This window comes from Carettochelys insculpta, chromosome 7, assembly GCF_033958435.1.
Source record: "Carettochelys insculpta isolate YL-2023 chromosome 7, ASM3395843v1, whole genome shotgun sequence".
Classification (NCBI taxonomy): Eukaryota; Metazoa; Chordata; order Testudines; family Carettochelyidae; genus Carettochelys; species Carettochelys insculpta.
In genome coordinates, this window is record NC_134143.1 from 37,149,200 (window position 1) to 37,175,307 (window position 26,108).

A 26,108-nucleotide genomic window follows, 5' to 3' on the forward strand; every position below is an offset into this window, starting at 1 on the left:
AGAGCTAACAGGTTGGTTTGACGTGATTTGTTCTTGACAAATACATTCTGACTGTTACTTATCTCATTGTTATCACCTAGATGTTTGAAAATTGATTCCTTAATTATTTGCTGCTGGTACAGAAGTTAAGCTGACTGATTTATAATTTCCTGGGTTGTCCTTATTTCCCTTTTTATAGAGTGACACTATAGCTATGTCTACACGTGTATGCTACATTGAAATAGCTTATTTCGATGTAGCGAAATCGAAATAAGCTATTTTGATGAATAGCGTCTACACATCCTCCAGGGCTGGTGCCGTCGATGTTCAACGTCAACGTTGGGCAGTACCACATTGAGGTAGGCACTGCAGGGGAACATCTACACGCCAAAGTGTCCAACGTTGAAATAAGGGTGCCAGGAACAGCTGCAGACAGGGTCACAGGGCGGACTAGCACTTCCGGGGCAACAGCTAGCCACTCCCTTAAAGGGCCCCTCCCAGACACACTCAGCCTGCACAGCACGCGGTCTGCAGATCCACAGGCACGCACACCCGTCGAAGCAGTATGGACCCCCAGCAGCAGCAGGAGCAGCAGCAGCAGCAGAAGCAGCAGCCAGAGGCCCACACAGCCGCCCCTGCAGGAGCAGTGCTTGCCCTGCTCAATGCTATGCAGGAGGCAGCTGACCACCTTTTGTTTGCAGAAGAGGAGCTGCCCCCAGGGGAGGAGGAAGCAGCCCCAGACCTTGCTGCCCTCCGACCTGCCCCCCCTCGCCGCACATGCCGCCGGTTGTGGAGCTACCCCACGAGCACTGACTGGTGGGAGTGGCTGGTGCTTGGCGAGTAGGACAACAAGTGCTGGCTCCAGAACTTTTGCATGAGCCGGCAGACATTCCTGGAGCTCTGCCAGTGGCTCACCCCCTCACTGAGGCACCAGGACACCTCCATGCGGTCGAGAAACGGGTTGGCATCGCTGTCTGGAAGCTGGCCACTCCAGACAGCTACAGATCCATGGGGCAGCAGTTTGGCGTGGGCAAGGCCACCGTCGGGGCTGTCCTCATGGAGGTAAGAGGACCCGGGGGGGGGCTTGGGGGGGAGGGCAGCCCTTGGGGGATGGAGCCCTGGGGTGGAGGGCCAGACACACCCTTCATACCCCTCACTGGTGCTCTCCCATGTCCTTCCCCTGCAGGTTGTCTGCGCCATCAATGCCCTGCTCCTCCACAGGCTCATGCGGCTTGGGGACCCAGATGCCGCCATCACGGGGTTTGCCAGCCTGGCTTCCCAAATTGCTTCGGGGCTCTGGATGGGACCCATATCCCCATCCGTGCTCCGGAGCACAGCAGAGGATGCTTCCTGAACAGGAAGGGCTACCATTCTGTGGTCCTCTAGGCCTTGGCGGACAGCCAGGACCGCTTCCTGGACATTTATGTTGGGTGGCCTGGCAGCACCCACAATGCCCGGGTGTTCAGGAATTCAGGCCTGTGCCGCCGGCTGGAGGCAGGGACCTACATCCCCCAGCAGGAGATCCCTGTGGGGGACACCACCATGCCCCTCTGCATCGTCGCAGACATGGCGTACCCCCTCCGGCCCTGGCTCCTGCACCCTTACACGGGCCATCTCTCAGCCAGCCAGGAGTGCTTCAACATGTGCTTGAATCATGCGCGCCAGGTGGTTGAGCACACTTTTGGCCGCCTCAAAGGGCTCTGGAGGTGTCTCCTCACCCGCCTTGATGCAGGCCCACCAACATCCCCCAGGTTGTGGGCGCGTACAGCGCACTCCACAACCTGGTCGAGAGCAAGGGGGAGGCATTCTTCCAGGGCTGGGCTGTGGAGGCTGGCAGGGCTGACGTGCAGCCACCCGCTGCCCCCAGTCGCCAGGTGGACCCCGAGGGGATCTGGGTCCGGGAGGCCCTGCTGGCCCATTTCGACCAGGCCGCGGGGTGAACACTGGCAGGCCCCCCACTGCACCCCCCCATCCTCCACAACACTCCCTGCCCCCACGCCCACACCACAGAGCACCCAAGAGCACCCCCCCCCCACTTTTCTTGCAAATAAAAATGGACCTGTTGTTTTTGAAACCAAAAACCGGTGATTTCTCTTATTATTAATACTTCAAATATATAGAGAGAGAGCAGAACAAAAGGGGGGAACTATTTACATGGGGGGCAGGTACCATATGAAAGAACAGGGGTGTAACAAAAACTATATACACAAAAATATGATGGGGGATATGTACAAAGGGGGAGGGGGGGCCACGTCCTGGGCCCCGCACCCCTCTACTGTCCGGCACCCGGGGTTGGCCGGCGCGACCCTCACCTCGGCCTGAACCCTGGCCGAGGCTGGGTGGGGGCCGGGTGAACCGGCAGGTTTGGCCGGCGGATGTCAGCAGGCCCCAGGTCCCCCTCGGCGGAAGGCCCCAGGGTGGCTGACGGCGGTGGGACGGTGGTCGGAGTGGCGGATGGAGCGGTGGGCAGGGCAGGCAGAGCGGTGGGCGGCACGGCATGGGGTGCCAGGTATTCCGCTATGCCCCCGAATGTGCACATGAAGGCCCCCCATGCCTCCTGGTGCCATGCCAGCGCTCGTTCCTGGAGCTCCAGCCGCCGCTCCTCCACCCACAGGCACTGCTCCGACACCTCCAGCTGACGCCGGAGGGTCGTGAGCAGCTGGGGGTCCGTGGCCATCCTTGGGTGGTGGCTCCGCCATTGGCCCTGTCCTGGGGCTGGTCGGTGCTCTGCCGAGGGGCTGGCCTGCAGCGATGGCCCCGGTGGGCTCTCCTGGACCACGGAGACCTCGCCGGCGCTCTCCGGGCCCTCCAATGGTGCAGCTGCAGAACACGGGGGGGAAGAAGAGTGGAGACAGCCGTTAGTGTGGGCCCTGAGCTGTGGCCCTTGTCCCCCCACCCCTCTGCTGCTGGTTCCCCATCCCCGTCCCTGGGAGATGCTGATGATGATGATGGGTGTCCCACCCCCTCCCCACGGGGGTCCCTAGGTTCTGCTCCCCCCATCCCCAGGGATGGGGCATGGCGCTGTCCTGCTGGGGGGCAGGGGCTGTTGCACTCTTCTGAGGGACATGCCACTGCTGTCCTTGGGGCCATGGTCATCTGGGCATGTGGGCTACGTCTACACGTGCAGCCAACATCGAAATAGCTTATTTCGATGTTGCGACATCGAAATAGTCTATTTCGATGAATAACGTCTACACGTCCTCCAGGGCCAGCAACGTCGATGTTCAACTTCGACGTTGCTCAGCCCAACATCGAAATAGGCGCAGCAAGGGAACGTCTACACGTCAAAGTAGCACACATCGAAATAGGGATGCCAGGCACAGCTGCAGACAGGGTCACAGGGCGGACTCAACAGCAAGCCGCTCCCTTAAAGGGCCCCTCCCAGACACAGTTGCACTAAACAACACAAGATACAAAGAGCTGACAACTGGTTGCAGACCCTGTGCCTGCAGCATAGATGCCCAGCTGCCGCAGCAGCAGCCAGAAGCCCTGGGCTAAGGGCTGCTGCCCACGGTGACCATAGAGCCCCGCAGGGGCTGGAGAGAGAGCATCTCTCAACCCCCCAGCTGATGGCCGCCATGGAGGACCCAGCAATTTCGACGTTGCGGGACGCGGATCGTCTACACGGTCCCTACTTCGACGTTGAATGTCGAAGTAGGGCGCTATTCCTATCTCCTCATGAGGTTAGCGACTTCGACGTCTCGCCGTCTAACGTCGAAGTTAACTTCGAAATAGCGCCCGACGCGTGTAGACGTGACGGGCGCTATTTCGAAGTTGATGCCGCTACTTCGAAGTAGCGTGCACGTGTAGACGCAGCTGTGGAGGGCCCTGGTCATGTCTCTTGTCCCCGCCCCTTAATCCTGGGGGTGTGCACCAGGGGGGTACATACCTGATAGTCCACTCTCACGGTTGGGGGACACCCTCTGGGCGGACGCCCTGCTGGAGCTCCAGGATGGCATGGTGATGTGGAGCCCCCTGTCACTGGAGGAGGATTCCCCCTCCTCCTCCTCCTCTGGTGTCCCAGGGGTGGGCTCCTGGGGGGGGCCCTGGGGTGCGGGGCTTGCCTCCGGGGTGCACTCCGCCTCCAGGGCCAGCTGGGTCTCGTCAGCCGAGGTGTAAAGAGTGGCCGGCGGGGAGGAGGTGTACCGGGGACCCAGGATGGACCTGAGCTCCCTGTAAAAGTGGCAAGTGGTGGGGGCGGCCCCAGATCGGCTGGCCACATCCCGGGCCCGGGCATAACCCTGCCGCAGCTCCTTTACCTTACTCCTGACGTGATCAGGAGTGTGGGCAGGGTAACCCCGGGCAGCCAGGCCCTCGGCCAGGCGAGTGAATGCATCCGCGTTCCGCCTCTTGCTCCCCATTACCTGGAGCACCTCCTCCTCGCTCCAGAGCCCCAGCAGGTCCCGGATCTCTGCCTCCATCCAGGAGGGGCCCCACTGCCTTTTCCCAAGCTGGCTGCCAGGCTGGGAGCCCTGGCTCCCCTTGGGGGGGTGCCCTGGGGGCGCTTCAGGGGCTGGTGGGCAGCCATCGCAGCGGAGGTGGTGGCTTGGGGGTGCAGGGAGGCGTGCAGGCTGGGAATGCTGGGTGCGGGGAGCTTTAAGGGGCCGCTGCACGCAGCGAGCATAGAGCTCAGGGGCTGGAGAGAGCATCCCTCAACCCCTCAGCTGATGGCCGCCATGACGGACCCCACTCTTTTGATGTCGCAGGACATGGATCGGCTACACGTGCCCTACTTCGACATTCAACATTCAACGTCAAAGTAGGGCCCTATTCCCCTCTCCTGATGGGGATAGCGACTTCGACGTCTCGCCGCCTTACGTCAATTTCAACTTCGAAATAGCGCCCGCCACAGGTAGACGTGGCGGGCGCTATTTCAAAGTTGGCGCAGCTACTTCGAAGTAGCCAGTATGTGTAGACGTGGCTTATATGTGCCATTTTCCAGTTTTCTGGAATTTCAGCCATCTTCCCTGATTTTTCAAACATAACAACTAATAGCTCAGATATCTGCTCAGTCAGCTCCTTGACTATTGTATGATGTATTTCATCAGGCCTGGTCTCTTAAGGGCAGCTAGTTTGACTAAGTAATTTTAACTTGTTCTTTCTCTATTTTAGCTTCTGACTCTCCCTGTTCTCACTGGTTTTCACCATGTTAGCTGTCCAATGGCTACCAATCTTCTTGGTGAAAACTAAAACACAGAAGTCATGAATCATCTCTTCCACATTTTCTGTTATTGTTTTGCCCCTTTGATTAAGTAACAGTCCCTACCCCATCCTTGGTCTTCCTCTTTGCTTCTAATATATTTATAGAAAATGTTCTTGTTACCCTCTGGCTACGTCTACACGTGCAGCCAACATCGAAATAGCTTATTTCGATGTTGCGACATCGAAATAGTCTATTTCGATGAATAACGTCTACACGTCCTCCAGGGCTGGCAACATCGATGTTCAACTTCGACGTTGCTCAGCCCAACATCGAAACAGGCGCAGCGAGGGAACGTCTACACGTCAAAGTAGCACACATCGAAATAGGGATGCCAGGCACAGCTGCAGACAGGGTCACAGGGCGGACTCAACAGCCAGCCGCTCCCTTAAAGGGCCCCTCCCAGACACAGTTGCACTAAACAACAAAAGATACACAGAGCTGACAACTGGTTGCAGACCCTGTGCGTGCAGCATAGATCCCCAGCTGCCGCAGAAGCAGCCAGAAGCCCTGGGCTAAGGGCTGCTGCCCACGGTGACCATAGAGCCCCGCAGGGGCTGGAGAGAGAGCATCTCTCAACCCCCCAGCTGATGGCCGCCATGGAGGACCCAGCAATTTCGACGTTGCGGGATGCGGATCGTCTACACGGTCCCTACTTCGACGTTGAACGTCGAAGTAGGGCGCTATTCCTATCTCCTCATGAGGTTAGCGACTTCGACGTCTCGCCGCCTAACGTTGAAGTTGGTGCCGCTACTTCGAAGTAGCGTGCACGTGTAGACGCAGCTTTTATGTCCACAGCTAATTTTAGCTCATTTTGTGCCTTGGCCTTTGTAATCTTGCTATTACATACTTTTTGTTATTTATTTATATTCATCCTTAGTAATTTGATCTAGTTTCCACTTTATTAGGACTCTTTTTTGATTTTTAGGTCATTGAAGAGCTCCTTGTTAAGACACGGAGGGTCTTCTGCCAAACTTCCAATTTTTCCGATTCAGAGGAATAGTTTGTGCTTGTTCCCTTATACAATCTCTTTGAAAAACTTCCAGCTTTCTTCCATTTCTTTTTCTTCTTAGAATTGCTTTCCATGTATTTTCTCTGCCAGCTCTTGGAGTTTGCTGTAGTCTGTCTTCTTAAAATCCATTGTCTTTATTTTGCTGTTTCTTCTACCATTCCTTAAAATCATAAACTCTATATTTTCATAATCACATTTACTCTAGTTGTCTTCCACTTTCAAATTCTGAATCAGTTCCTCTGTATTTGTCAAAATCAAATCTAGAACACCCTCCTCCTACTAGTTTTCACCACCTTCTGAAATAAAAGATTGTCAATAGTACAGTTCAGGAACTTGTTGGATAATCTGTGCTGAGTTATTTTCGCAACAATTGTTTGTGTAGTTGAAGCTTCCTGCCACCACCAAATCCTGTGTTTTGACTGATTTTTTAGTTCTTGCTAAAAAGCCTCATCCACCTTTTCTTTACAGTTGTGTGACCCCTACCATGACATCATTCTTGGGTTTTACCCCTTTTATCCTTTACAGGAGACGCTCAATAAGTCTATCTTCTATTTCGATATGAACTTCAGATCAAGTATATATTTTAACATATACAGCAACATGTCCTCCTTTTTTCTCTTCCTGTCCTGCCTAAGCAAATTGTGTTCTTCTATACCAATAATCCAGTCATGTGTATTGTTCCATCAAGTCTCTGTGATGCCAACTGTGTCATAGTTGTGTGTATTTACTAGCATTTCAAGTCCTTCCTGTTTATTCTCCGTACTTCTGTCATTAGTATACAGACATCTAAAATACTGATTTAATTTCTGACCCCCAGCTCAGTTGTATCTCTCATTTAGCCCAGCTATTACAACCCACGAGCTCCCCATATTTTGACCCTTCTCCAAGGTCACCATAGTTTTGACTTGCCCAGGCCTTTGGTAACTTGGCCTCTTAATACTAGTTTAAATACCTTCTTAAAAGTTTTCCTAGTTTATATCCAGACATGCTCTTCCCTGTACTCGATAGGTGGACACTCTGTGCTTAGTAGTCCTTTCCAGAAGAGCAACACATGGTCAAGGAAGCCAAAATCTTGCTGATAACACAATGTTGGCATTCTCTTCCAAGATGCACCAGTCTCAGCCTGTGCTCCTACCCTTCACTAGAAGGACTGAAGAGACTACCACTTGCACTCTGAACTCCTTCACCCATACTCCCAGGCCTTTTAGCCACTTCTGATCTGCTGAAGGTAATACCTCACAGTATCATTAGTGCCCACATGGATAAGCAGCATGGGGTAGTTGTCAGAGAGTTGGATGAATCCCTCCCCAGTGTGTGGAATGCCATGTCAGGGTGATAAATGGGTGTCTCCATACTATTCAGAAGAGATTCTACACCCACCACTGTCCTGCATGTTCTCCTGGGAATGGAGGCTTGCAGATATTCCAGCCTTAGCATAACAGTTTTCTAGCATCATGGCATGAGAGTTGGGAGTTGGAGTGGAGCTACCAGTGTCCTCCCTGTGACAGAGCCATCTCCTCCTCACCCAGTGGTGAAATGGTTGTCTTCTGTAGCAGGATAACTTCCTCAGCCTTGAATGTCTCCATATTAATAGACTCAAGGAATTCCTCTTGAACACTTATGCTCCTCCACCTAGCCACCTCCATCCATCGCTCTCACAGTTCTTCCTGTGAGATTCCAACAGCAGGCACTTTTCCACACTGAATCCCTCCCCCAACTACAGCTTGGCTTTCTATGAGTTGGAAATGCAGGCCAAAGTCTTTTCATATCCACACCATGATCTGGGTACAGGCATCAATGCTTAAGTTGTCTGTCTGGTAACATCACAAGTGGAGGGGACAGGCTGACACAGATGATGCAGTCCTTCCTAACCATAGTCATTTTATTATGACTTCCTCCTACAAACTCCCCTGTCTGCAGTCCCCTGAGTACTAGCTTCCCTGGTTGCCTACTCTCTCCATAATCACATAAGGGAGAGTAATCACAAAGTTGATTGAAGATAATTAAACATGATCAAGAATAATCAAGGGAATGAACATTCAAACTGTCCCACACATAGAATTCCAACTGGGTCAGTAACTGAAATATCCTGAAGGAGAAAGAAAAACACTCAAGCAAATTCATTCACCCAGATTTAATACTCACCAGCAGAAGGATCTTCTCCCCTTCTCTGCCTAGATTCATGATCATATCTGTTCACTACATATGCAGTATTTGAAATTGATAGTTATACTTTAACTGCTTTAAATACCTTCTCTGTCAGATACACAGTACAGATTCCTGGAGGGATGCAATTCAGACTACCTAAACTGATATGAAAAGTGATACTTTTTGCTTGTCAATTCTTTAACATGTCAACAACCTTAAAGGGTACCAGGATAGATACATACCATATACTAGCCAAGTTGAAGCAGAATACTTTCCTTCTATATTGATCTTACCTTTTCTAATGCTTCTTCTATCCTTATTTTAGGGCTAAGACAAATCCATATACATTTCTATAACATGATATTCATTATGTCAACACCACATATATGTGATATTTTAATATTTCATATTTTATTTTAATTGCTTGGAAAGGTTCTTCTTTTATTGTGTCCTACAGTGGTACTTTAGGTATGTTTGTTCAGGATATGAATTCTGTTTCTTTCTTGTTTCAAGGGAAATACTACAAATTTTCATACAAAGGTTTTTCATGAATATTCAAGAGCAACAAAAATATTTCAGGCATTTCCCCAAAGCAGGCAATTCTTTATAGAAAACATCACAAAAATATATTGTAAGAGTACATGATTCTAAAAGCTTTGCTCACATCCAGCAATTCTTACTCATTCAAGTAGTATCAATGAAGTCAGTTATTAATACTGCTCATTGGGACTTTTTGTATCAGGAAATTTCATTCTTCGTAAGAACTTTTGCAAAACTTGCCTTGCAATTTAGTAAACCCTACCTTCAGTAATGCACATCAAAAAGAAATGTATTACATATTAAAATTTGTGAGGGAGTCATTATCAAGAAACAGTAAAATGAGCAGGAAAATTCATTATTTGGTCTCAAGTCCCTTTTTCTTTTGTTTGTTTTTCTTTTTTTTTGTCCTTATTTATACAATGATATTCAAGTTGATATTTCGTTATATATTTCATACACACATGCATCCAATATATATTGCTTTTTTTCTGGAAGTAAAATGAAGTAGATCTGTTGTAGTTTATTGTTGTTATGCCCCTGGTGCCTTAGAATTAGCTATCTCTAAATCACTTAACCTCTCTGTCCCATTTTGTCTCTTTGTATAACTTTTGCAATTTGTTTACATATAATTTTTATCTTCTGATAATAAAGCTGTCAGATCATTACTCTAACCTCTCCTATTGCTGTAAAGCTTGCTTATGCCTGTAGGAGTTGCAGGTGTACTGATACCTGATGTCCAGATGGTATTCTTCACTGAAAATTGTTGAGGATATTATTTTTGTGTGATAGAGAATTTACTAACCCTCAAGTGTAAAGGTGGAATGAAAGAGTTCTGAAACCATATAATTCCACAAAAGCTTGACAGTTTTATTTGTAGAATACCGTTGCAATTTCCCATGAGTCATTTAAAACTCAAACTATGTCATAAATACAAAGAGCTAGACTTAAGGACACACTGTGCAATGACCTCTTTGAATATTGCTGAGTTTTTCCTAGCAAACAAGCATTTTAGAAGTTATATTGGTAGTGGGATTTTATGTAAAGGGTTCTTAGGGCCAGCAATCTACAAAGCCAGTGTTTTTGTCTGTTAGATTACAGGTCAGGTTTTTTTTTCTGTCTTTGTTAGAATGAATAAATCTCTAAAACTTTTGGACTCTGTCATTTTCAGGATTTTGGAACGCTATGTTCAAGATCAGATTCCTGGTGCGACAGTGGTGGTGGAGTCCATTGGTGCCCGCAGATTTGGAGATGGCTATTCGGAAGAGGATTACTCCAAATCTGACTTGATGATTTATGCAATTGACCCTCAAACCAACAGAGCCATAATGAGAAATGAACTTTTTAAGTAAGTATCTAAAATTATAGGTCCTTGATATCTATTCGTGATGCCTGTTTTGCAGCCTGACAGCTTTATTTTCCTTTCATGCCTTGGATTTTGCACCCCGGTTATTTGAAAGACTCTTGCAGATTTCTGGGAAAATATGCCATTTTCCATACCTCTTGTACCCTCAATACATTCATGAAGGAGATTCTTATAGAAAGGATCCTCATGGAGCTTTTTTACTCTAGTGAAACCTGTAGTTCCCTTTCTTTATGTGAGAGGGAGACTCCAAGACTAGATTGATCGTGTCTGAAAATTATTACCCTGTTACAGTTGATAATTGCCACATATTACATGGCTAGACATTTATATGTGTAATGAAAATATACATAATCTAGGAAAGGGTCTACATAGGATTACAAAGCTCATAGGGGTTATAAACCTTCAGGCATCAGGGCTGAAGCCATCCACTAATGAGGTTAGGAAAGAACTTTCCCCATGAGTAATTTGTGTCATCGCTCACTAGGTTTGATTCACCTTCTTTAAAAGACGGTACTGGTTGATGTTACAAATACAAGATGAGCATAAATCTACTAATCTAACCCAAGTCTCAGAGGGCTAGCCAAGTTAGTCCATATCTTCAAAAACAAGAAGAAGTCGTGTGGCACCTTGTAGACTAAATAAGATTTCATAGGCAAAGACCCACTTTGTCAGATGCCTGCTCCTCTGGACCCCCCACTCATGCATGTGACAAAGTGGGTGCTTTCCCATGAAAGCTTATGCTCCAAAATAGCTGTTAGTCTATACGGTGCCACAAGACTTCTTGTTGTTTTAGTCTAACCCAGTACATCAGTTCTTTCACATTCTTAAATTCCAAGTGGGTGAACATTTTCAAACATCACAAAAACCAGCACAACTATTGGCTTATCTTTGTCAGTCTCAGAAGCCATGGACTAAGTGATATGGAAACTAAATTAGTTTCTCACTTCTAGACAGGGTATCTCTAGGTAATGGCTTGAGGTAATTTATAGGACTAAATGAATACCTCAGTCTACAGAGATGTCAATCTGTCATTTTTTGTAAGTACTATGCTCAGTCAAAATTTATGTATGAATAAGTATTCATTCTCTCTCCCATCTGCAGTAATTGCCTTTGTAGACCTATTATTTTACCTTCGTTTCCAAATGTGTTTCCATGTAGAATTCTATATAAAAGCAAGGAAAAGCCTTTCTTAGCCTTTCCAGATTAATTGTTGTCTGTGGCTTCTTCATACATTTTGTCTGAGTGTTTGCTTCTCTTGCAGCGAGATTTAGACCAGAGCATTCAGTGATGGTATGAGGCAGTCTGTGTCAGTCACAGGTCTGAAAAGCAAATAACTGTCATTTTCTTACGCATTATGATTGAAAGGGGGTGTGTTCTCTAGAGCTCTAAACTTAATACAGATTAATTACAATGTGAGGAGCCTGGATCCACACAGGCAAAAATTAAAAGGGACCAATGTGATCATTTGTCTGACCTCTTGCATAGCACAGGACAGAGCACTTTCTGGGATTAATTCTTGTTAGAACTAGAGCATATCTTTCAGAAAAAAAATTAAATTTGATTTTAAAATTTCCAGCACAGAATCCATCATGTCCCTTGGTAAATTGTTGCAGTGATTATTTACTCTGACTATTAAAATGTTACCTTCATTTGTATTCTTGTTGATCAAACTTCAACTTCCAGTTTTAATAAACTGAAGAACCACCTATTATCATGTCATCATCTGCATGCAAATGTAGAGGTGATCAAATCATCACCTAGCTGTTTATTTGATAATTTTCTTGATTTTTTAACAATAAGGGATGTTTTCTAGTGTTTTAATCATTCTCCTCTGAATGTCTCCAAGTTTTAAATATCAAACAAGAAAACAAGGCACAAGTATCAGAGAGGTAGCCGAGTTAGTCTGTATCTTCGAAAACAACAAGAGGTCCTGTGGCACTTTATAGGCTAACAGATATTTTGGAGCATAAGATTTTGTAGGCAACCCCCCTCCCCCCACCACTTATGCATCTGATGAAGCGGACCTTTGTCCACGAAAGCTTATGCTCCAAAATATCTGTTAGTCTATAAGGTGCTGCAGAACTTCTTGTTGCTTTAGAACAAGACACAGTATTCTGATAGCAGTTGTACCAATATCAATTCCAGAAGTCATAGAAACTCTATCCTCCTACTTCATATGCCTGGTTTAAGCATCCAAGTATCTTTCAGCACATTTAGAATCACACTAGAAGCTTGTGGTCTGCTGGTCTTTCACCACAAACCCAAATTTCTTTCAGAATCTTCATACCAACGTCCCATCATCAGAGAGAGAACTTTCTTTCTTACTAGATTTATGATTTTACATTTAGTCATACTGAAACTCATATTGTTTTCTTGAACCCAGCTAAGCAAGCAATCAAGATTACTTTGTATTAGTTAGTGACTTGTACTCATCTTTATTTGACATTCCGTTGTGAATTCCTAAATTAGTTTATTCCTTAATCCTGCACTGACATCCTTAAAAATAGGTAGGCTTCTTACAGGTCCACTGAGGAGGCATAAAACAGATCTGTAGCTGTACCCACAAAATGCATGGTTGGCAAATCCCTCCAGAAGAATCCAGGGCCCAATTACTCATCAGTGGACCACAACTCTCAGCAACGCCATTGAAATAATCTAGGTCTACATTATGGACAGAGATCTATTTCCATGCCATATTATTTAAATTTAAACTGAACTCTTTATAAATGCTGCTCCTTGACTCTTTCATCCCAAATTACCACATTTGACTGTGAAGTTTTGGGAAGTCAGAGAATAGCCCTACCAACTTCTATCCAAGCTCAACATACTTCCTATAGTTAGACACCATGCTGTGTGCTCCAGCTATCATAATGGCTGTGTTAGGTATGCGTTATCCCAGTATTCCCAGATTAAGACTTGGATTCCAAGGCTGTGTCTACACGGACACAAATCTTCAAAATAACCATATTTCAAAGATTGCTAATGAGGCACTGAACTGAATATTCAGTGCCTCATTAGCATTAGGATGCTTCCAGCCATGCCGCTTTTGAAAGCGCTGCTTGGTGCAGCTACACGGGGCTCCTTTTTGAAAGGACCCCACACCTTTCGAAATCCCCTTATCCCGATCTCTGATCTCTGATCGGGATAAGGGGATTTCAAAAGGTGAGGGTCCTTTCGGGAAGGAGCCCCGTGTAGCCGTGCCAAGCCACACACTTTCAAAAGCAGTGCTTTTGAAGCACTGTGGCCAGAAGTGTCCTTATGCTAATGAGGCGCTGAATATTCAATTCTGTGCCTCATTAGTAATCTTCGAAATATGGCTATTTCGAAGATCTGTGCCCATGTAGACACAGCCCAAATGTGCCAGTACACAATCTTGCCTTAATCTACCTACAAAGTGAGCCAATGCACATGAATGTCAGCAAATGCCTCTTTGGTGCACGCTGGCAGGATTTTCTGATGACAAAATGCCCTTGTTTGGGCAGAAAATTTAGTTCTGTTTATGTCAGGGTCCATGAAAGTACAGAAATGTAGTTTATAGCCCAGACTTGAATCTATAGTACTGGAGAGGAGGAATGAGGAGAGGTTAAAATGCAAATTTTCAAATGTATAAAATGCTTTTAGCTTTCTTCGTTTGCACAGTTACAAGATAAAACTATCTGTGAAAGGAATCTTATTAAAATGCTTCATCTGCTTCCATAGTCAGAGTATTTTTTTTCTTTTAGAGCTATTAAAAATTTAAATCAGCAAAATCCTGGAGAATGTTTTTGTGCCCTTGGGGTAGAGGTGAATGAATATCAGACTAATAAAGTAAGGGAGAGAAATTAAGTGAGAGTTTCATTACTTGAAATCTGAAGCATTATCATGTTTTAGTCAGTGATGGATGAATCTCAAAATGTTTGGTTCAGATAAACTCAGATGCTTATTCAAATCTAAAGAGAAACTCCTTCCCTAAAACCACAGCCTTTCAAAGTGTAGTTAAGCGCATCATGGGGAAATTCAGCAGTCTTCAGAGGCAACTGGAGTGTCCCCTCTCCTACTGGAAAGAAGACTGCTGGGTTTTATAACCATCCCACTTCCTTCTACTTGGAATACTCTTCATGGGGAGCTCAGAATCCTGCCAGAAGGATCCATGGTGGTAAGGAACCCTGTGTAATAAGCAAGAGATACCAGGGGTTAATATTCAGGCATAGAAAACAAGTTGTCACTATTTTAATACAGAGATGGAAGGAAACAATGGCATGAGTTTAGGGATGATAGTGGGGATGGCTCTGCCTAATTCAGGGGTCTGCAACCAAAATAGCAAGAAGAGACTTTTTTTTCAAATTCCATTACAAAATCAAGAGCCACAATGCATGTGAATATGAGACAGTGTTTAATAAATAACATCAAAGTTTTAAACTCATTTTAGGATGAAGTCTTTCCCCATGACACTAGAATAAAGTATTTTTGCACAGAGGATCTAGACCCCATCTGCTCCACATGCTTTTAAAGACATTTGTAGAATTAGGGCTCTAAACACAATTGTGTCTATAACCATGCTTACTATGAATGTAGTAAGTGGTAGCAAATAACATTTGCCAAACATTAAGCGATTCAGTTAGCTAGCGGAACTTATTTTCTTGCAGCTGGTTGAGGTAATTAACAGCTGTTTGGTGGCAGGGTTATGGCTGCGTAACCATATGGCCATTTCTCCTATCTAAGCTTTTTGGACACCAGGGACTGGCCTGCTGCCTTTAAATTGTGTCAGGGAGATTTCAGTGATCAGTACAGGTCCATCAACTGGTCATTGAGATATACTATCCTACAAAACAAGACAACACAGGGTGCATTTCCTTATGTTACTGACAGTGATGCTGTGCATGCATATCCCTCAGGCATTCCCAGGGTGGGGATCTCCATTCCGCACCCTCCCCCATCAGGCAGCAGCAGCAGGAGGCCCAGCAGGCAATTGCTGCTTTGCAGAACCACTACGCATTATGTCCAGAGTTGGGTGGGAACAAGATGCTGCTGCATGCCCACTGAGCCTACAGCTAAAGCGGAGTGGTAGAGATGCTGCTAGCCTGGTTCACAGGGCAGCATGAGTGCCAGCACATCTCTGCAGTAGGCAGAACAGCACAGCTAAGGGGATGGGGAATTCAGGAGAAGCCTGGCTTTGGGGACAGGAAATGGAACCAGAGAATGGGGGGAAGAGAAACCCAAACTGCTCCGTACCTGTCCAGAGCAGGACCCCACTTGCTGCAGCCCCTGCACCATGCTCCACTCAAGCCCAGAAGGCACAGCAATAGGGCCAGCTCCCCCCACACCTCACCTAATTGAGCGCTGGCCACCCCCACCCACTGGTGAGCCCTGACATGGCTGGAAGTGAGAGGGGGAGGAGAGAGAGCCAAGTGCTGACCAGGCTGCAGATAGCTGCTATAGTTTCAGCAGCAGCAGGGCAGGGTCATTACAATGTCCAGAGCCGCAGAGGAGTCAGCATCAGGAGCTACAAAATACTCCTTAAAGAGCTCCCTGTGGCTCTGGAGCCACAAGTTGCCAACTCCTAGCCTAACCCATTATTTCCCAAATCTCGGAAGAGGGTCTATTTTAATGTAAGAGGTAGGGAAAATATTCTATACAGTTCTTATTTACCCTGTGAATTTACCCACTTGTAGTTTTAGCAATCATACAAAATTTTTACTTGAGTATTAGAAAATATTTCGACATGTCCTTCAGCTATCTTTTACTGAACATTAACTTATAAGACATATAGGCTACGTATACACTAGCCCAAATCTTCGAAACGGTCATGCAAATGGCCATTTCGAAGATTACTAATGAAGTGCCGAAATGTATATTCAGCGCCTCATTATCATGCCAGCGGCTGTGGCACTTTGAAATTGCAGCTTTTTGCTGCCACGCTGTTTGTCCAGATGGGGGTCCTTTTCGAAAGGACCCCGTCAACTTCGAAATTCCCTTATTCCTATGAGCAGAATGGCATGGCCATTTTGAAGATTTGGGCTAGTGTAGACACGGCCATAGTGTAATTCTGTATATGATTCATAACTGCATCCCTCACTTTAATCTACATTGTGAGTTGTAGTACCAGGCTCCTGCCTTCACCTGTCAACTTCAGAAATTACTCTTTTATTGGGTCTGTTAGTGAATATTGGAATATGGCTTGGTCCTGCTGTCAGCAGATCTGGTCCCCTAAAGATTCCCCCATACCTGATGTATTTTCAGGTGACTTAGAGCCACAGTACCCATTTTACTACCATCCCCCTGCCACAAGAATCATGACTGGTACAAGCATGAAGTGGGAGGTAGGCTGTCCTGTTATCTCTTGTTACCAAAATGTACCTAAGGGCTATTGGCAGCTGGATACAATTTAGGGCAGCATCAAGGCTCTCTCACATAACACCACTGGCAGTCTCCAGCTAGTCTCAGAGTTTCACTTGTGGGGTGCAGGGAATCTAAAAATACTTAAAGCCACTTTTATATTCACCTTTTGAATGCCACGCAAGCATAGCTTGAATGCAGTTCAGCATCTGAGTCATTGGACAGAGGATATGTAGTATTACCATATCAGTTTTTCAGGTTGCATGTAATCACTTACACTTAAACAGTTGCTGCTCAGATAACACAGAAGCTCAGCCTTGCAGAAACAAAAGCCAGTAAAATCTCAATAGTGTCTAAAATTTGAACTTTATGCTGTGCTGCTCATTGCCGGTTGGGCCCAGTAAGAATTTTTTCTGAATCATGGGTGATTTTTACATTTAATAATAATTATAATACTTATGAACAATGAGGACTGCACAGTCTTTTTCAGAACTCTTGTGGTCGATCAGGATTAAATATGTGATTTGTCTTGACTTATAGGCTGTTTTGTGACTACACATTAATTAAATCTGTTTTTTGGTGATTCTGACATATAGCATCAAATGCATCAAATTGTTTCCTCCACAAACAACTGAAAAGCTGTCAAACCATTTAAACCAAATACCAGTGTATTTTAATTATGGTTTTTTGATGCATTAGCACACTGAAAGCATTGTAATCTATAAACTATTCTCAGTCAATTCAGTTTAAGAATATTCCTCATTTAAAATATCCACTCATCTGAAACCCTGCAGAGTATTTCATGTAGTGAATGTGAATGGTTGATTTATGAATGCCTTAAAATAAGAGTTTGTAAAGAAAATGTGAACAGTCTTAACTGAGATAGTGTTAAAGTGTCCCTGAGGTATAATGCTGGCGAAGCTGAATACTTACATACTCTTCATCAGCACAGAGGACATCAAACATACACCAGTGACCTCTAGTGTTCAAAGGAAGAATTAGGGCTCCGGTCTCCATTAAGTTTGCATTTTTAGCATTCACGTTGCAGGGAGGTAGCTGTGTTAGTCTGTATCTTCAAAAAACAAAAAAAGCAGTCATGCAGCACTTTAAAGAGTAACAAAATAATGTGTTAGGTGATGAGCTTTCGTGGGACAGGCCCATTCCTTCAGATCTAGATAGATTATTTTGTTCCTCTTCAAAGTGCTACATGACTCCTTTTTTTGTTTTGTTTTGTTCATATTGCAGGTTTTGTTTAGGTAAGTAAAAATTAATTTTGCTAAATTACCCAAAATAAACATGTTATCTGAAACAGGGCCAAAGGCTTAGTTGTGAATAGTAGCAAAACATAGTAATACTAAAACCAAATTATTCTTTCTTAGAGAAAATATTAAGACCTTAGTTGGAAATTTAAAATGAGTTGATGGATCAATGAATGATTAATCATTATTCTATTACCAAGGTAGTATTTTGGAAACACTGCTCATAATATTGCTAATGAGCATACTTTAACCACTTTCTTGTGCATGAAGAATACAGCCTATCATCCTCGAAATTATAGAACTTTTTGATTTTCAGAATGAATATTCTCAGATTCTTCTTTGTCATACAGCTCTTCTTTGAAAGCTTGTCTCTCTCACCAATAGAATTTCATCTAGTAAAGGAGATTACATCATCCAGGCTGTCTTTCTAATATGCTGGAACTGACACTGCTACTGCTACACTTCTTTATTGTACCAGTGGTCTCCAGTGTTTTTATGCCTGAGATCACTTCTTGGATTTAAGGGCAAACCAGGATCTACCTTGTTCCTTCCCTGAGGCCCTACGCACTCTGCCGCTTCTTCTCCCACGTGTTCACTCACTTACATCTAGCTGAGGCAGAGATTTGGTGTACAGGAGGAGATAAGAGGTTCTGAGTTTGGGTGCAGGAGCGGGTTCCAGGCCGGGGTAGAGTATTGTGATGCATTCTAGAGGAGTGCAAGCTCTGGAAAGGAGTGTGTCCCGGCCTCTGGGAGGTGGTTTGAGGGAAGAAGGTTTGGTGCAAGAAGGGACTTCAGCCTGGGGCAAGATGTTGAGGTAGGAGAGCAAGGAGTGCAAGCTCTGGAAAGGAGTTTATTCCAGCCTGGAGACTTCTCTTGTACCAAACTCTCTCCCAGTGCCTTCATCCATCATGCTTGCATCCCAACACTCAGGGTAAAGGAGGGGGCTCCAGGCTGGGACAGAGTATTGGGTGCAGGACAGGGTGTGGGCTCTGGGAGGGAGTTTAGATGCAGGCTCCAGGCTGGTACAGGGGTGGAGGTAAAAGCCGCATCCAAGAGGCACTTTACACAAGTGGCTCCTGGTCAGCAGTGTAGGAGTGCCCAGGCAGGCTCTCTGCCTGCATGTTCCTGGAAACGGCTGGCTGGTAGAATGCAGGCCCATCTTTGTGTGCAGCCCCAGTCAGAGAAGGGGGTCTCCATGTGCTGAACTGCTGCCAGTGCCACCCCCATAGGCCAGTTCCCAGCCAAGGGGAGCTGCTTGGACAGTGCTGAGGGCAGGGGCAGCAAAGAGCTATGTCACTATCCTTTCTCATGGGATGCAAAGACAAGCCTGCACTAAGCCAGCCAGGTGCTTCCAGAGGCAACCTGGGGCCACGCAGTCAGAGACTGCTTACTTGAGGATCATGTTCAACGGGCAGAAGCTCCAGGATCTATCAGTCAATTGCGATCAATGGGTTGACAATCACTGTATTATACTATAGAAGAGGGTTGAAAATATATGGTGGCTTACTATTCATTTTGCTTTGCTTTTTATACTTGACATCCTCGGAATGAGTAAAACGCTCACTTTATACTGCTGTCAGCCTGGCAGCTTTCATGAGTCCCAAACTAACTTTGAAAATGTATTGTAGTGCTCTACTTAATGCAGTTAAACTATTATAAAGATTGTGGGCATTATTTTCCCGTTTCAGCCCCTTTGGATGACACAAAGAAGTCTGGACACAGCTGCTCAGTTAAAGTTTTCCTTTACACATCAGATGCTATCAACTAGCTTGAACAAGCTCCTGGATCAGACACTCCCCACCTGAGCATACTGAGCATTTCATGAGTTTCTCTAATTTGCACAGTCTCTGGTGTGGGTATAGCTTGATAATTGTGGTCTGCTGATTCCCACCCACCACACACGCACACCCTGTAAATCTTGGCACTAAAAATAATGTGGCCCAATAAATGCTATGCTTTGGGTATATAGCAAATACTTGGAGAATAAATGATAAATCTCCTTGTGCAGAACACTTGAAATAATGAGAGCAAAAAATTGGTGAAAGGCAGGTTAGTGGCATATTCTCTATGGAATCCCTTTTAAAATGAGGGCAGTGAAATCAGGATATGTTTAAACATTTCCGGGTGAGTCCCGGAGCCCAAATTGGTGTGTTTGTGCTTTAATAGTAGCTCGGTGGACATACTTGGAAGTTGCAGTTCAGGGTCAACCTTGGGATCTTAAGTCTAGATAGAGGGGTGGTCTGGTGAACTTCCACTGTGATTTGATAGTAACCTGGTGATTTGTTGTTCTTCAATCATTCTGTGTCTACTTCAAGTTAATCCATCATCATATCCTCACAGCAGACCTCAAGTTCTGCCATCTACCCTACAAAAGATGGATTTAAAAAAATCCTAACATTAAGGATAGTAGGACAACAGAACAGACTGCCTAGGAAGGTTGTGGAAGTTCTTTTGCTGGAGGTTTTCAAAAGCGGGCTGGATAGTTACCTATTTTGGATGGTTTACACACAACAAATCCTGCAGCTGGCAAAGGGTTAAACTAGACGACCCTTGCAGTCATCCTAGCCCTAGGATTCTGATTATCAAAGTTAAATGTTATATCTGTTGAGATTCTGCCAAGGTTGTCATGGAAATGCCATGGCTAAAATCTTCAGCATGTCTTATACTGCTTTGGTAAAGTGTTCTCATGTATTCCTTTTTCCAGTTCCCAATCAACTGACATATGCTTCTTTCTGGCTAATCTTTTTATTTCTTTATCTCCATATTCCTCTTTTCATTGTTTTCCATGCTTTGATCTAAAGGCACTCAGTCGATTTAACTTAGTTTGTGTTCTTTCTGTGGTAACATCTCATGTGGCCTTGATAGGCCCCTCTTACTTCCTCCATTTCCTAGATCCAAGAATGCTCTGTGCTGTATACAACTTGCTAATGGCTTCTGATGCAATATATTTATAATCTAAACACTGTTTCTGGCATATTTGTAAGCTAGTTTGAAAGCTGGAATTCAAAATCGTTCCTAATTTGTACACCCCAAGGTTAATGATGTTCATTTTTCTTACTATCATCTTTCCTCATAAGTTCCTCAATTTCATTTTTATTAGACAGTACATGATTGATGGCTCTTGCCTACATATGCCCCATTGTATGTGCAGAGATCTTGTAATGATGATTAGAACTTTTTTATGTACCAAAAATATTTATTTTAATTTTAGCAATGCTGTCAGGTGGGATCCATGTTGTTTTATTGTTCTTTTGTTGTGAGCCAGACCCATATGTGCCCATTATGCCATAATTGTTTGTCAACAACATAACATTCATATTGCCCAAAACAATGAGAATAAGATGTCACTGGACTTTGTTGATGAAATCCTTCAGTATGTTATACAAATAGCCTGATAATCTTTTCCATATTTGTTCTTGGGGTAGAACACTGAATGACAGAATGTCTGAAGTCTTTGCTATATACTTTTTCCATTAACTGATTGCCAGTCTAAAATGGTTCTTGATGCATCAACATTCAAGATCAATCTCAACCTCCATTGGGTTTCCTGGGTAAAATAATTGTTTCCTTGTTGTTTTTCATGTTGTTCATATCTGCATCTGGCCACCTGTGTTCATTAATAGTAAGAATGTCTGTTATAATTTTCCATTCTTTGATGATTGTAACATAGTCCTCACCTTCGAAAACTCAACCCAAAGTTTGGAACAGTGTCCTTCCATAATTGTTTTTGGCTGATACCCTGACGCTCTCCATTGGAGGGCTATCCACTGATCCAAGGATTTGCGTTTGACATACTTTTTCTATATCTAAAATGGTATTCTATCAAGTTGTCAGTTTCATGCCTGATACCCAATCTGCAAGACCAGAACATTCATATACACACACACACACACACACACACTTATATTTGGGGGGGGGGGGTCGGTGGTGGGACGGTGGTGCTGATCTCTGTCCTTCAGTCTATCTTGTTTGTTTAACCCTTTAGTCTGTGTCTACACTACCACCTTCCTTGGAAGGAAGGATGGTAATTAGGATGTTGGGAGTTTACTAATGGAGTGCTGCCATGCATAGGCAGCACTTCATTAGTAAACTCCCAACACCCTAATTACCACCCTTCCTTCAAAGGCATGTGGTAGTGTAGACAAGCCCATAGTTCTTAGGGTCATGAAGACAAACAAGTGACCCCAAAACATCAAGGTATTAGTCTCTAGGTGAGATACATTAATGATATTACAGACAATGGGTTATAAAAGAATAGTAAGATTCAGAAGTACATAAAGACCGGTTATGTACTGTAGCAGTATGTACAAAACATATATTTATTAACTCAGATGACTACTAATAGGAACAGAATTAACTAGGTCCACCGTAATAGTTTTGCTTTGTGATATTGAAGGTTTTTGGATGGAAAACTGCTAGATATCAATAAAGAATTTCAGCCATACCTTGGGCAAGGAGGACGTATTCTGGAAATCCGCACCCCAGATGTGGTGGCCAATGTTAAGAAGCAGGCACAAGCTGTTGGATACACAGAAGGGGCATTGCTTGCTCTGGCTGTCATAATCATCCTTTGCTGTATGCCTGCTATTTTAATAGTTATGGTCAGCTACAGACAGTAAGTACTCTTAATTTCTTTGTCATTGACAATTCTTTCTAATAACTTATACGCTTACTACAAGGGGAACTACTGTTGATAGCCAAAAACTTTTGCATGCTTTGAAAGCTGTCCCTCATGCTCCAATTACACTAGCTATTTTTATGTCTTCCTCCTAATGTCTTTATGTATATATGTATTTTGATATTTATTATGTATATGGTGAGGTAATCATTTCAGATTACAGTTGAAGTAAAACCAAAACTCTGATTCTAAATATCTAATATGTGAATATGGTGTTATGCTTCACCCTGAACTATGGATCCAAATATGCCCAAACTATTGAAGCTTAGTATGTGACTCATGATTCAACTTTTGAATTGCAGAGAAAATGAGGTGATCCAAAACTTTTGTGTAGCTCTAAAATATGAGGCAGTTATTACTCTGGATTTTTTGGATTTGTGTACTGTTTGGTTCCAGCTGAGACCTAAGTTCAAGCATCAAAACATGGTGTAGAGAAGCTGCTTTTGCTGTATTCTAGCTCTTTCTGAATATGCAGAAAACTCATGAGAACCCATTTACTTAAGATTTCATATTACACTCAATGGACTTGGGAATTTTAAATAGTTTGGCTAACAAATGGATAAACATCTCTACTTTTGGGTATTCATCTAGTTCAACAAGTTTGGAGTTTCCTGATTAACGAACGTACTCACTTGGGAACTGAGACCATATATAAAATTTCCCTTTTCCTTGCAATATAAAAGCGTCCATAAGCTATCTCTGAGCACCCTTCCAATTATTTCACATTATGAAAAGAAAATGTGATTGTCAGCTCACACCTTCTGCCAAACAGTATTACATAATCAAATACTGTTAACTACATACTTCAGCCTACTGTACACCAATCCCAATCCCTGCAGCATGCCCTCTTACTCAGCAGATCTCTGCTATGTAGAATCAGGGGTGGAAGGGCTTTCCAGAGTGCTAGAGTACCTTAGAAAGGATGCTGTCCTGTTACACTGGGGGGGGATTAAGTACCAATGCCTTTACAGACTGCAAATGAGGCAGTGTATCTCTGGGTGAAAGACTATAAAGAAACCACTACATGTGCATTATAATAGCTGGAATCTGAACATTACTGTAGGTTTAAAATATGGTGCAGTTTTCCAGGTGACAGGCCTACCATGTGTGCTGTTCCTTCCTACACTTGTAACTGGTATAGAGCTCAGCAATGTTCCCACTAATCTTTTCCATACATATGCAGATTTTTTCCATCCATGCATGGAATACATTTTTATGTACACTGAAGTACGTGTGAATGTGCACCACCAGTAGAAACAAAAAGCCCAGCTGTGGTCACTCAGCTAATCAGCTGGGTGGTATTTGATTCTATCCTGTGTGGCCACACAAGTGCACAGCTTACAGGGAACACAGTACCATTTGTTAATGCCCTATCTTGAGCAACTGCAACTACAGTAAAGTAAAATGAGATGTACTTATGAAAGGACTAATTTGGCTGTAAATCTGTCTGTATCCATCATACCAGTTGGGCTCCAGACAATAAAATCAAAAGCAATCTAATGTTTTACAAGTGTAAGATGAGTAACAATTCTCTTTAAACCTGTAGTCCTTGTAATTTGACAGTTTGTATAGCTAAGTTATAATATTTCCCAGAGATAGGAATGATTAGTATTCTGGTAGTTTGTGCTATAAATCAAATTTACTTAATCTTTTAAAGAGACTTTCATGAAAGAATACTAGTATGCCTGAAGGCATGCTTAATAGTCACATAAGAGGAGTAGCTACATTTTATGTATGTTTTTAAATGGCTAATATTTGTTTGGGTGGCGTTTACATCTGAATTCCAACAGGTTATTGTAAGCGACTCAATTCTCCAAAAAGCAGGTGAAAAGCTATGGGTTTAATCAAATTCTGCACTTGCCAGAGGCTCTACATGGGAAGGATAGCCCTAGCACATATCAGGCAATCTGGAGGAACCCTGTTGTCAGGATTGAATAGGGAGTATGTGCTGAATTTGAACACACTATCATAAAATCCTAGGGCTGGAAGAGACCTCAGGAGGTCATCAAGTCAAGCCCCCTGCCTAAAGCAGGATCAGCCCTAACTAAATCATCCCCGTAAGGGCTTTGTCATGTCGGGACTTAAAAACCTCTAGGGATGGAGATTCCACCACCTCTTTACGTATCCCTCTGGTTTCCTATCAACACCTCGCTCCCCTCTCCAAGTAATATTTAACTATTCACCTTTCAGGCAGAATATACCACTTGTGCCTTGCTCCCCAGAACACGCTTCCAGAAAATACATTTGAATGTTGGAGCAACCATCCCATGTTTCTTGTGTTTAAAATTTTTATGAAGTACATTTTTAATGAACAAAGATTCAACTCTAATTAGTTTGTAATGTGACTTCTGTGTGATTTCTTTCAAGGACAGAAAAGCAAATGGCAAATTCCCCTGAACATATACAGGAATAGAATCAGCTCCTAATATATAAGGCAGTTTTATGGAATCTGTTTAGCTGTCATCCATCTAAAATCACAGTTTTGTTGTCTACAGGCATCATGTGGAGTTGGGCTTTATAACGAACCACACAAATACATTATTACTAGCGTTATGAATAATAAATCAATAAAATCCATTTGGACTAAAGAGAATATAAATGATTTCCATTTTAACATAAACCTCATACAATTGAATTGTTTAGAAAACAAGTTTATTTCTGCCGTACTTCTCAGCTCCTCTTTTCCAAAGCTGCTTCAGTATAATCTCCTGATAACAATTCTGGCAAATTCTGCTCAAGTTTGCCACTTAGTGCAAAGATGAATAAAGGTAGCTGAATAAATGTAACTGTCACATCCAACGCACATATAATGGAAACGTTAAGACATGTTTGATATTAAAACTCTTTTGTGTGTGGTGAGCCCATTTTTCAATACTTTTCAGTTCTATGATTGGCTAATATCCAAAGAATTAATTTTATTTATTACATTTTTTGAAAAAAAAGGTTAAACTAAATTAGTTTTACATTGCTTCCTTTTTAATGTGAAATTATCACTGTTAAAGCACAGCTCAGTGACTGCATGTATTGCTTGTAAATAATCCAATAAATTATCATTATTCTTTTCTATTAAGTGATGACTTTGAAATTCACTATCTAGGACAAACCAAAAAGCCAATTTTAAAAAATGTAGTAGGAATTAATCATAGCAAGGATGGCATATTCCAAATAGAAGCTAAAATTGTAATTGTGCTTTACTATGAATATTCACCATGTTACAATGAAGAGGAAATTATAAAGATTATTTTATCTTCATTATTCTACTTTTTAAAATCCTAAGTCATACTTTGATAACCACATCTTTAATCAATGTTCTTTTTTCAGATTCTGTTTAGCTCAAAACTGCTTTGTCCCCCTATAATTCATGGTTATGGATGATAATTTCATAACTGTCTCACAATCACAAAAGAAACTAAATGCTTTTCAGTTACTGAAATGTAGTTGTTCATAAATATGTCATTAATTCTGCAATTTTTTGTATAAAATAATTGTCACTCTTAGTTTATTACTGATATAAGGTTCACTGTTTTAGATATTTGTTATAAATGAAACTCTTCTAACATGTCTTTTTTTATCTCTCTCTTTTGCATGACAAAACAGATTTAAAGAGTAAGTAT

The 26,108-nt window shown here is 43.6% G+C and overlaps 1 protein-coding gene across 1 annotated transcript in view; it reads left to right on the plus strand.

Annotated features, from left to right (window-relative positions):
• Window positions 1-26,108, plus strand: part of PCDH15 (protocadherin related 15) — a 695,579-nt gene that overhangs the window by 637,926 nt on the left and 31,545 nt on the right. Inside the window, exons 28-30 of the mRNA XM_074999591.1 lie at window positions 10,048-10,224; window positions 22,213-22,431; window positions 26,092-26,100. Of these exons, the coding sequence (XP_074855692.1) occupies window positions 10,048-10,224; window positions 22,213-22,431; window positions 26,092-26,100 (405 nt within the window). The remainder of the gene's footprint in view (window positions 1-10,047; window positions 10,225-22,212; window positions 22,432-26,091; window positions 26,101-26,108) is intronic.